General features: G+C 57.9%; 1 protein-coding gene across 1 annotated transcript; it reads left to right on the top strand.

Moving 5' to 3' along the window:
* Positions 1 to 1,693: 1,693 nt before the first annotated feature.
* Positions 1,694 to 12,083, top strand: NARF (nuclear prelamin A recognition factor). Its single transcript, XM_036412291.2, has 11 exons — positions 1,694 to 1,844; positions 3,321 to 3,401; positions 4,733 to 4,876; positions 5,518 to 5,650; positions 7,749 to 7,883; positions 8,141 to 8,259; positions 8,477 to 8,606; positions 9,302 to 9,365; positions 9,935 to 10,072; positions 10,561 to 10,718; positions 11,430 to 12,083. Exons 1-11 carry the CDS (start codon positions 1,818 to 1,820, stop codon positions 11,669 to 11,671), a joined length of 1,371 nt encoding a protein of 456 aa, XP_036268184.1. The 5' UTR covers positions 1,694 to 1,817; the 3' UTR covers positions 11,672 to 12,083.
* The last annotated feature ends 271 nt before the right edge of the window (positions 12,084 to 12,354 follow it).

A 12,354-nucleotide genomic window follows, 5' to 3' on the forward strand; every position in this document is an offset into this window, starting at 1 on the left:
AAGGAGAATGTTAAGACTTGAATTAAAGGGATGCATTTTGTTAATGAAAAAAACCATTGAAACCTGTAAAGAACTTTAGTGTGTTTATTTGAGCCAAACTGTTGATATATGCCGGGAAGCAGAACCTCAACAGTAATGCTCTGAAGAATGACGAGTTACATTTCTCTATTTATACAGTGAAATCAAAGGAGGGACATAGGTGGGTTACATGAAATTCATTGGTGATGGAGTAAGGAGGCAGGAGAAAGCAAAGCGGTGGGAAACCCCTGGGATTGGATAAAAGTGAAATGATGGACGAGTACTTAGGTGAGTACAGGAACAATTAACATGACAACAAAGGAATTTGAGGCATCTGTCCTGGCTCCCACCACATTTGGTTGTGCCCCAGAGGCTCCGGAAAAAGGGAAGTTACAAGTTACCCAGACATCTCACAGATACGTTATCTTAGAGGCCCAAAGGCAGATGGGCTCAGAAAAAAAGATCTAAGCTGATCTTTGTCAGGTGAGATATCGGCCTAGGACCTGACTACCCACTATAACCTATTTGTAGTTAGATATTTCATTTTCAAACCATCTTTGGTGGTTATGTTAGGTCTCTGAGTTTGCAAGGCTGCCACGCAGGCCTCCCCTGAGCTTGTCAGGTTAGCATGTGGCTCTTTTCCTTCACAATTTATAAAAAGCTGTATGCACCCAAAACTCTATATATAAATTAAAAAAAATTTAATGGGGGAAAATTCTGAAGACCCTGGTGAGGTTTCTGGGACCTGGACTAGCCTTCAAATATTTTGTTGACCTCTGGGATTGTGAGGTTCTGGGATTCCCGAGGAATGCTGGTGTCTGATAAAGACAAAGACACCCATGAGATCCTTGGCTTCCTCTCCCCTGAATGCTTCCGGCCTGTTTTCAGTTCTGCTGGTCCTGGAGGTGTGTGCGCTGACTTTAGAAAACATTCGTTATTACCAGTTGAACATTTCCCTTTAGCCCTACGCGTGGTCCCATTTCTTGGAGAAAAATAATTCCTGGTGCCGAAACCGGTTTGGCTCAGTGGATAGACCGTGGACTGAGAGGTCCCGGGTTCCAGTCAAGGGCATGTACCTTGGTTGTGGGCACATCCCCAGTGGGGGGTGTGCAGGAGGCAGCTGGTCAATGTTTCTCTCTCATAGATGTTTCTACCGGTAACTCTCTATCCCTCTCCCTTCCTCTCTGTAAAAAATAAGTAAATAAATCCATAAAATATATTTTAAAAATTAAAAAATAAAAAGTGCAAAAAAAGAAAAAAAGAATTCCTGGTGAAGTGCGAGGGCAGAGTCACCAACATGCCGGGCGAGACACGGGACCGGCGCCAGCGCCCTCGTGCTCCGGGGACCACGTGCGCCCGGCTCCCGCCGCGCGTGCGCACTGCCGCCTCGCCAGGCCTACGTGCCGCGCCTCGGGGCGGCAATGGCGGCGGGCCGGGGCCGCACTCCAGCTCCTCCCCGCCAGGGCGGCACCGTCTCCATCGGGCCTGCGCCGGGCGGGTGGCGCGCGCCGGGCGCCGGGCTGCGGGCCGCGAGCACCCCGGAACCGCGCCAGCTCCCGCCCCGGGCCGCCCGCCGCTCGCTCGGCGCCTTCGCGACCTCGGCCTCCGCCCCGCCCCCGCGCGTTCCGATTGGCTGCGGGGCCCAGCCCTCCCCCGCACCGCGTTCCCATTGGCCGAGCGGCGCCGCGGGGCGGGGCCGCGCCGGGGGCGACTACAACAAAGGGCGGCGGGCGGCCGGCGCGGTGACCGCGCTCCCGGGCTCCTGCAGGTCACGCGCGCCGCCCGCCCGCCCCGCGCAGATGAAGTGTGAGCACTGCACGCGGAAGGTGGGCCGGTGCGGCCGGGGTCGGGGTCAGGGGCCGGGCCTCGCGGTCCGGGTCGGTGCGGCTGGGGGTCAGGGGTCGGGGGCGATCGCCGAGGGCCCGGGAGCCCCGTCCCCCGCGCGGCCGCGGGAGCGTGGGCGGCGCCGCGTCTGGGTCGGCAGCTCCGGCGGCCTCACCGCGGCCTCGGGGCCGGGGCGGACGCGGGCCGCCCGGATTGGCCCGTCTGGGTTCGGGTGGATCCATTCCGACGGGGCTGAGCGCTGACCCTGCCGCGGCCCCGGTGCTGGTGCTGCCGCCGCGGTCCGGGTTCCTCCCCCGATTTCGCCGCCGGCTCTGGTTCCCGGATCGCTGACCAGCCATTCAAAATGCTTTTTTTTTTCTTTTTTAAGCCAAAACCCCCAGAAAAGTAGAACAACCTGTTACCTCTCAGGGCTGTCAGAGCAAACCCCATTGTGGATGTCAACCCTTGATACGATGTTTTTCGTATTTTTTGTGTTTTTTTTTTTTTTTTAAATTTGGCAAAAACGTAAGTGCTTGTAGTAACAAAACAAAACAATACAGAAGAGTGGCCCGCCTCGCCACCTGTGTAACCATGGTAACTCGTTAGCCTTCCACTGTTTCTGGGCCGGAATAACATCATAACCACGCAGTGCGGGCAGAAGGATCGTTTTGTTTTTGTTTTTTTAACAGTTGATTCACGTTGTAAATGTTACTCCTTCAGATGCTCTCTTTTTTTTAACCTAACGTGATGCAGGAAATGGCTTGTCAGAGCATTTCTTGTATGTCTAGTTCGCTGGGTTCTAAGTCCATGTGTGTCCAGGGAGTCCAGCCCTAATTTCCCTATTAATGCAAGGCACCTGGTGTCCTGGTTTCAGCTAATGGGAATGTGCAGGTGAGGTGGTGGGCGGGAACATGTGCCTTCATTTTATTTCGTGTTTAGATATGGTTTCAGGTTTAGATACGGTTTCAAAGAGGAAGAGAGAGAAACATCAGTGATGGAAGAGAACTGTGGATTGGCTGCCTCCTGCACACTTTACACTGGGGATCAAGCTCTCAACCCTGGATGTGCCCTGCCCAGAATGAGACCTGGGACCCTTCAGTCTGCAGGCCAATGCTCTATCCACTGAGCCAAACCAGCTGTCCAATGATCAGCAAACTCATTAGTCAACAAAGTCAAATATCAACAGTACAACGATTGAAATTTCTTTTGAGAGCCACATTTTTTAAACCTAAACTAACGCCGCTTCTTCAAAATAGACTCGCCCAGGCCGTGGTATTTTGTGGAAGAGACACACTCAAGGGGCCAAAGAGCCGCATGTGGCTCGAGAGCCACAGTTTGCCGACCACGGATCTAAGGCTACATGTCCTTTTATTTACCTAGAAAACATTTCCATTCACGAGGTTAAGTGACAGAATAGGTATGTGTTTTTTAATTTCAGAGAGTCCAAGTTCTTTTATCTGTTTCTGTGCCTTTTCAAGGAATGTAGCAAAAAAACAAAAACCGATGACCAAGAGAATGCCTCAGCCGATGCCCCGAGTCCGGCCCCGGAGAATGGAGAGGCAAGTGGAGTTTTCCGTTCCGTGTCAGCCCTGAGGCAGCAGCTGCTGGCTTTCCCCCTGCAGGCTCCGGTCACCCTGTCTCTGTGCTCTGAGAAAGAGAAGTGAGATGGGAGTGGGAACAGGGCCAAGGAGCTCGTCACCCCAAAGCATGGCAGAACACTCATGGGAACAAAGCAGAACGCCGTCCTTGGTCATTTGTTAGAAACAGTGGTGTGATGTGAACCTCCAGTTCTTTTTTTAAAAACAAAAGTTCCACTCTGTAAAATGGGCGTTCAGGTGGGGGATTTATTCAGTGATTCCGGTCTCATGGTTCTGTAAATGCATTTCTCTAACAGTTTCTTCACCGGCCCAGTTGTGGGGTGTTAAATCCTTAGCTGGTGGCTTATTGGGCACAGATGCCGAGCTGGACCCCAGAGGAAGTGCTTGGTTGGGAGGGCTCACTGCTTAGGACTGGCATTTTGAGCTGCCCCACCGCCATCCCCGCCGAGCAGAGAGGAGGTGGCACTGGGTAGGGAGGATAGGGCACTGCTTCCCTCTAAGGCTTAGAGGGTCCTGGCCCCAGTTCCCCGATGGAGGCGGCAGCCCCGGGGACGCGAGTGCTGTGTCCTTGTGGGTCAGTGGCATGAGAGGACATTTGTCTGACGGGCGTCCGTCTGGTCCCTGTGCTCCAGCACTGCTCTGAGCTCAGGAAGTGCAGGGAGTGAGGCCAGCACCCAGGGTCTAGGGCAGAAAGCAGGGCCTGCCCAGGCCCTGCATCCCTGAGCAGGGGCTTGGGGCCCCGCACCTGCCCTCTGGCTGCATCACCTCTGGCAGCCATCGAACCCTGGGAGCCCCGGTTCCTTATCAGTGACACGGGGAGTTGGTTTACTTCTTTCCCTCCCCCTGGGCTTTGGTCACGGCAAGATAACATGTACACAGCCGAGGCGGGCCCCCCGCCAGCTCGGTGGGTGGACACGCTGTGAGCTTGGGCTCACCAGGGAAGGGGCTGCTGGAGTGGGCCCTGGGGGTGAGAATGGGGGTCGGGGGCGAGCCCTCCAGGCACAGAGAAGGCGTGGACAGAGTGGTCTGGGGAGGGGTGGTGGGAGCCCCAAGTGTTCAGGGTACAGGTCTGATGTGTTGAAGGGCGGCTTCGGCTGGCTGAGCAGCGGGGGCATCGAAGGATCCTCATGAGGAGGCAGTCCTGCGTGGGAGGCAGGGTGTGGGCCTGGGTGGGCCAGGCGCAGGAGTGCGTGTCCTCCCATGGGTGTTCGGGCCGGGCCTGGGCTCCTGCTCCCTGAGACCACGTGGGAGGGTCCTGGGCTAAGAGCCGGCCGGACGTCTATCCTTCGCAGACGGGAGAGTTCCACAAGCTGGCCGAGGCCAAGGTGTTTCTGAGTGACTGCCTGGCGTGTGACAGCTGTGTGACCGCAGAGGAGGGAGTCCAGGTTTCCCAGCAGAACGCCAAGGACTTCTTCCGTGTTCTGAACCTGAATAAGGTAAGGGGTCCCGTGCTCCCTGGCACCCTGGCCTGCAGAGAGGGTGGGGGTCAAAGCGGGACGCAGACGCCTCTCCTGGGACTGCATGCAGCCTGGTCCTGGCCCTGGGTCATGTGCCCTAGCCAGCCCTCTGCAGGGTCCCTCAGAGCAAAACCAGCCGGCCCAGCCACCTCCCTCACCGACTGGGCACCGGCCCCGCGCAGCACAGGGGCCCGGCGCGGGGCCGTCCAGCTGGGGCTCGGAGTGGAGCTGCAGTGAGTGTGCCGGGCAGTTGAGGACGGCGCCCACAGAACCTCCTCCCAGAGCGTGCGGCTCAGTGGTGCTGCTGCGTGGCCTTCGGTGCAGGGCTGGTCGCCCCAGATGTTTGTGTGGAGGTGTCCCTCCTCCTCCATGTCTATCATTTTCCTTTAAAATGATCCTTTTCCTCCAGATATTTGGATTTATCAGTACACCATTGTTCTTAAAGTCGACAAAATCTCTTGGGATGGCCCATATCTTAAATGTGATTTTTCTTCAGTTATTCTTGCCAGTGTTTGCCACTTTCCCAGTCTTCACACAGATTGTCGCCTACCTCCGGCTGCTCTGGGTCCCTCATTAGATGGAACCACCACCCGTGTGACGGTCTTCTCTCTTCCTCCTAGAAATGTGATACCTCACAGCACAAGGTGCTGGCAGTGTCCGTGTGTCCTCAGTCTCTGCCTTATTTTGCTGCTAAATTCAGCCTCAGTGTCACGGATGCATCCAGAAGGCTCTGCGGCTTCCTCAAAAGCCTGGGTGAGGCCTGTGGTGTCACGTGATGTGGGACGGGAGCTTGTCCCTGCCTTTTTATACCAGAGTTCAGTTTTCTGGGCTCAGGGTGGGAACGTCGGTGACCTGCCTCTGACCACGTGGCCGTGCCCTGGCCGCTTGCCGTGGGGCCGGGTGTTGCATTACTGCTGGACGCCCCCCCCCGGAGCGGCGAGTGACCGGCTTGGACAGGCTGGCCCGGTCACGTGTCCTGCTGCCCTGGCTCTCGGGGCCCCTGGGTCATCTCTGTTGGGGAGTGACGGCTGCAGGAGTGGCGTCTGGTCTCCTGGGAGCTCAGAAGAGCCGGCAGAGGCAGCAGACTGTGTCCTCTGCGGCCTCCTGTGAAGCAGGAAAGGAAGGCAGCGGCTCGGAGCAGGCAGGGACCCAGATGAGAGGCGCTCTGGAGGGCTCTGCCCGGCAACAGGAGGCTCCCTTGTCCGCTGATGTCCGACTGGAACTGCCCGCCCTGGAGGCTCCGGCCTCCTGCAGCCACCGCGGGCGGCTCCGGGGGAACATGAGCCACTTGCCAGAGAACAGCTTTTGTCACTCCAGTAGCTCTCCACCGACGTGAAGACGTTGGGGACGAGGCTCAGAGCTAGCAGGGGCGCCTGCTGCTCCTGGCGCACAGCAGGGCCCGGAGCCGGCCCCTGAGCCGCCTCCTGACTCGTAGAAGCCGAGGGTGTGGTGTGCCCTGCTTCACCACAGAGCGAGTTGTTCGGTGCTGTGTGACCTTCGAGCGAAAGGCCTTCCCTTGACAGTTTAAAAAAGTAAACAGGTGGGCACTGTTTACTGTTAATACTGAAGAGATCTTCATTCACAGTGAACTAACTCCTTAAGGTCATGGTTTTAGATCACATTTAGAATATTTACTACATTTCTTTTTTTAATTTTATTTATTGACTTAATTTTTACTGATTTCAGAGAGGAAAGAGATAGAAACATCAATGATGAGAGAGTCATTGATCAGCTGCCTCCTGCACATCCCTTCCTGGAGATCGAGCCCACAACCCGGGCTTGTGCCCTTGAATTGAACCTGGAACCTTTCAGTCCGATGCTCTATCCACTGAGCAACACTGGCTAGGGTTACTATATTTCTTAAGGATAACTGGCTGCTTTTAAGGTTTAGACAAACTTCTTTGCTTAATTTCTTTTTTTTTTTTTAAACATATTTTATTGATTTTGTAGAGAGGAAGGGAGAGAGATAGAGAGTTAGAAACATCGATGAGAGAGTCATCGATCAGCTGCCTCTTGCACATCCCCACCAGGGATATGCCCGCAACCAAGGTACATGCCCTTGACCGGAATCGAACCCGGGACCTTTCAGTCCCCAAGCCGACGCTCTATCCATTGAGCCAAACCGGTCTCGGCTGCTTAATTTCTTTTTAAAAATATATATATTTTATTGATTTTTTTACAGAGAGGAAGAGAGAAGGATAGAGAGTTAGAAACATTGATGAGAGAGAATCATCGATCAGCTGCCTCTTGCACACCCCACACTGGGGATGTGCCCGCAACCAAGGTACATGCCCTTGACCGGAATTGAACCCGGGACCCTTGAGTTCGCAGACCAATACTCTACCCACTGAGCCAAACCGGCTTCGGCGCTTAATTTCTCTTTAATTATTGAAAATACATTCTTTTATTTCAAGTTTATTCACTTGAAATAGTAAGAAAACTTATTAAGAAAAAGATGGCTAATTAAAAATCAACATAAACTTAAGATCATAAAGGTGTACTCAGCCAGCTTACTCGTTTTATTTATTTTAAAGATGTCAAGGATCATTACCGACTGAAGTTTAGTTTAGACAGTGAATTGGGACAGAATGCCTGGGAATATTCCATTAATCGTGTGGAGTACTGTGAGGTGCTTATAAGATGTAGAGAGAAAAGCAGGAAGTAGAAGAGAGTAGGTGTTTTATTATGAAAAATATGTGCTATTGTTTAAGAAAAAGTGCTCAGTCCTGTACTTCCCGGTCAGTGATGGAGCCAGAGCTGAGGGGAGTGAGTGCCCAGGAGGGATGCCTGCAGACTCCGCTCAGCGTGTCCCTCAGGGCCAGAGTGTGTGAGCTGCCGCCCCTTCCCGCAGGGGTGCACTATGTCTTTGACATGACGATCGCGGCAGACTTCAGCATCCTGGAGAGTCAGAAGGAGTTTGTGCGTCGGTACCGCCAGCACCGCGAGGAAGAGCCCCAGTTGCCCATGCTGACCTCCGCCTGCCCTGGTGAGCCCGGCCGCGGCCGCCTGCCCCGGTGAGCCCGGCCCCGGCCGCCTGCCCCGGTGAGCCCTGCCGCGGCCGCCTGTCCCGGTGAGCCCGGCCCCGGCCGCCTGCCCCGGTGAGCCCGGCCCCGGCCGCCTGCCCCGGTGAGCCCGGCCCTGGCCGGCCCCGGCACATCCGGGGAGGCCGGCAGGTCGCGGGAGCTCGGGGTCCGATGTGGGTGGGAGCAGCGGAGGAACTGACGCAGCCCCGTCTCTCCCCAGGCTGGGTCCGCTATGCGGAGCGCGTGCTGGGTCACCCCATCACCCCCCACCTCTGCACGGCCAAGTCTCCCCAGCAGATCATGGGCTCTCTGGTGAAGGATTACTTCGCCAGACGGCAGGTGAGCCGGCCTCTTCCCGGCGGTCAGCACGAGAGGGGAGCCGGGACTGCACAGGGGCTGACGGGACAGGAACTGAGGCGAGCCACGGAGACCCGGGCGGAGCTGGTGGGAACAGGGCTGTGGAGCGGCTCCACCCAGAGCAGCGGGCACCGAGGGGGGCCGGCGGGTGGCAGCTGGGGGGCTCTCCGCGGCCTGGACAGTTTGCTCGTCTCCACAGAACCTGTCCCCAGACAAGATCTTCCACGTCATCGTGGCCCCGTGTTATGACAAGAAACTGGAGGCTCTCCGAGAAGACGTTCCCACAGCCTCGCACAGCTCCCGGGGTGCTGACTGTGTGTTAACCTCAGGTGAGAGGTGGAGGGCCAGGTGCGGGGCGAGGGGGCTCTGGCAGGACCAGGACAGTGAGAGGGCAGCACCCCCCTGCCTGCGTGCGCGCGCGCGTGCGTGTGCGTGTGTGTGTGTGTGTGTGTGCGCGCGCGCATGGCCCGGGCTGGGGGAGAGACGGCATGGGGGGCAGTCCCACCTCGCCATGGAGTTCTGTCAGCCCAGCCTGCGCCGGGGCACGCATGGCGGTTTCTTTCCGTGAAGTGGAAACATGCGTGTGCTGCGGGTCGTGCTGCAGCCTGCGCAGGGCCTGTGCTCGGGTCGAGGGCGTGTGTGGCCAGTGGAGCCCGCGGGAGTCGGGTGCAGAGGGGAGTCCAAAGTGGTTCTGATTGCCGGTCGGTCTCGTTGGGCCACAGGCCTCTGTGCTGCGGCTCGCTCCCTGTGAGGCTGTCAGAGTTTTCCGCTTGAAAACAAACAGGGATTGTTTGCAGAGAGCCTCATTTCAAGAGCAAAAGGAGGAATGAGAGCTTCTCTTTCGTTTTATCTGCATTCTTCATTTTATTGGTGTTACTTTGCACTTGAGGTGGGCCCCCTGCTGTCTGTGAGCGGGACAACACCCGGAAACCTGACCTAGACTTTCCCTTGGGGAGAAGGTGACTTTGGGAGCTGCCGGGGGACGCGGGGTGTCCCCTGGCCCAGCGCCTCCCTGTGTCCGCAGGTGAGATTGCCCAGATGATGGAGCAGAGTGACCTGTCCGTCAGCGACGCCGTCGTGGATACCCTGTAAGTGGCTCTTGCAGGGCGGCCGCCTGTGGATGGGCCTCCGTGAGGTCTTGGGGGGTGGTCCCAGGGCTCCTGCGTTACTGGGGGCTGTGCTGAGACGTGGGCACAGGGACACCTGCCTGGGCGGTTGTCTTAGGGAAACAGCAGATTCCTTGGGTCCCTTTGCACCCAGGGTGACCCAGCCAGTGACCGGTGCTCCTGCGTGCGAGCACTCCTGGGCACTCGGCGGTCCTGCCCGTAGTGGCACCAGGACTAGGTGTGGCCCTTTTGGGAGGCTGGACTGAGGTTACAGACTCTTAGCCATGCAAGTACCATGGCCGCAGCCTGTGCTTGAGCCAGGCTGACCGTGTACCCGGTCCTGGGGGCTCAGGCAGGCTCAGCCCGGTCTGAGGCTCTGGGGACACCCTGAGGCAGTGCAGCAGCGAAGGGGAGTCACGGGTGGCATTGAGGGTGCTGGGGTCTTGCTGGAGCTGAAGGTTTGTGAAGGGTCTCACTTGCCATGTGGCAGCCCTGGGTCAGGACACGTTGAAATCTGCTGTAATTCCTGTCGCTTTTCTCTGCCTGACGAGGTTTGGCGATGTGAAGGAGGAGGAGGTGAGGCGCCACGAGGGGGCCAGCTCCGACGGGTACCTGGCGCACGTCTTCAGGCACGCGGCCAAGGAGCTGTTCAACGAGGACGTGGGGGCGCTCACCTACCGCAGCCTGAGGTGCGTCTGCTCGCGTGGCCAGCACGGCCTTTGGGGTAGATCCCCCAGAGCCAATGTGCATGTGTGTGCGCGTCAGCATGCGTGCGTGCGTGCGTGCACCTGTGCGTGTGTGTGCGTGTCAGCGTGCGTGTCAGCGTGCGCACGCACGCGTGTGCGCGTGTCAGCGTGCGTGCGTGTGTGCATGCGCACGTGTGTGTGCATGTGTGTGCAGCGTGTGTGTGCGTGCACCTGTGCGTGCGCCTGTGTGTGTGTGTGTGCGCGCGCGTGCGTGCACCTGTGCGTGTGTGTGCGTGTCAGCGTGCGTGCACCTGTGCACGTGCGTGTGTGTGCATGCACGAGTGCGTGTGCATGTGTGTGCACGTCAGCGTGCGTGCACCTGTGTGTGTGTGTGTGTGCGCGCGCGCTGGGGCAGGGCTGTCCTGTCTGTAGAGTGGAAATGACAAGCGGCTGAAGTGGACTCGCCAGCCAGGCCCGTGTCTGTGTTCCAGGAACAAAGACTTCCAGGAGGTCGCCCTGGAGAGGGACGGGCAGGTGCTGCTGCGCTTCGCGGCTGCGTACGGCTTCCGGAACGTCCAGAACGTGGTCCTGAAGCTGAAGCGGGGCAAGTTCCCCTACCACTTCGTGGAGGTGCTGGCCTGCGCCGGGGGTAAGAGCGCCAGGGCCTCTGGGGGCCCCCGCGCCCGCCGAGCCTCTCGGTCCCCATGGCTTTGCCCTCCTTGTCGTGACACATCAGCACCTCCCTCTCCTCACACCCACCGCGCGGGAAGAGAGCAGGTGCTCTGGTGTCACCTTGGAAACCCCTTGGTCCAGCATCCATGCAGTCGGGGCAGAGCTGGGCTGCCTCAGGCTGGGGGTCTGCCTCAGACAAGGGGGAGAGGTGGAGAGAGGCCTGGCCAGGCGGAAATTTGCTTCAAATTCTCCTAAATGAATTTATCTCCTGAGAATCGGGACATCACCTAACGCATTTGAGAGCATGCAGCTCCGTGCCGGAGGCCAAGCTTTCGGGCGTGGGAGGTGGGGGTGGGGGTGGGGGGTGAGGTGGGGGGAGGGGCCGCAGTGCACTGTGTGCTGCAGACACCAGGACACGGCTGCTCGTGCTGTGTCTGTGCTCCTGGTTCGGTGAGTCCAGGGAACTGGAACCAGATGTGCACACACAGCCCTCAGGGCTGAAGGTCAGCAAAGTACTTTGGTTTCAGGTAAAGGCACTTCCTGGGCCGTGGAAACAGGAAAGAGCGGGGTCCCAGACCGAGAGCCTAGGCCAGGGTCCCGGGCCTTGGGCCCCTGTGCCCTCCTTCCTGCTGGGACCCCTTCCCTGTAGGACGGAACGGGGGAGAGTGAGCGCCCACCTGCCTTTCAGGATGCCTCAGCGGCAGGGGCCAGGCCCAGGCGGAGGACGGGCGTGCAGACAGGGTGCTGCTGAGGCAGATGGAAGGCATCTACGCTGCCATCCCGGTGCGGCCCCCGGAGACCAGCGCCCACGTGCAGGAGCTGTACCAGGAGTGGCTGGGCGGGGCCGACTCCCCTCGGGCCCAGGCGGCCCTGCACAGGGCCTGCCAGGGCCCAGGGCAGCCTGCCAGCAGCCGGGACATCAAGTGGTAAAGGTCCCGCAGGCGCCTGAGGAGGGTGTCAGATGCGTGAGGAAAGGCTGTGTCTCTGTCATCGCTTTGGTTTTCAGAATTCCCTGCTCCCCTCTGCTGGCTCCCTCCTCTGAGGGGCGCCGCAGTCCTCACATGGTGCATCTGGAATATTGTTTCTGGAGAGGAGGACTGCCCCAATGTATGCATCCTTTTATCTGACGATGAAAAAATCCCAAAGAACAATGGAGACAGGCGGCCGTCCTTTAGGCTTAAAAACCTCTCAGTGTCCTGGGAAGAGCTGAGACTGTGTTCTGTCCACGCCCCTGAGAGATTGGGTGAGGAAATGGCCCGGCTTAGCCCTGACTGGACCCACTTAAGTTATTCTTGAAGGTGTCTTTGCCACAATGTGAATAAACTACCACCTTTTGAAACGGGCTCATACGGAAGTCTGCATTCCCAACTTTTCTTGAAACCGATCTACGTTCTGCGGCTGTGGCCACCGTCCTGAGACCAGGTCCTGTCGCTGGGAATTGGGGGGCATGAATAGAGGTGCCCTGTTACATTCAGGGATTGAGCTGAACTCACTTTGGGGGAGGCCTGGCGAGGGTGACAGGTGTCACAGACAGAAGGATAGAGAAGGGAGAGCTGGACTCCCTGCTCGGTCCCTCCCTGGGGGGTCATCAAGCAGCCGGGACATCGAGCGGA

The sequence above is a fragment of the Pipistrellus kuhlii genome, unplaced genomic scaffold, assembly GCF_014108245.1.
Source record: "Pipistrellus kuhlii isolate mPipKuh1 unplaced genomic scaffold, mPipKuh1.p scaffold_m20_p_44, whole genome shotgun sequence".
Lineage (NCBI taxonomy): Eukaryota > Metazoa > Chordata > Mammalia > Chiroptera > Vespertilionidae > Pipistrellus > Pipistrellus kuhlii.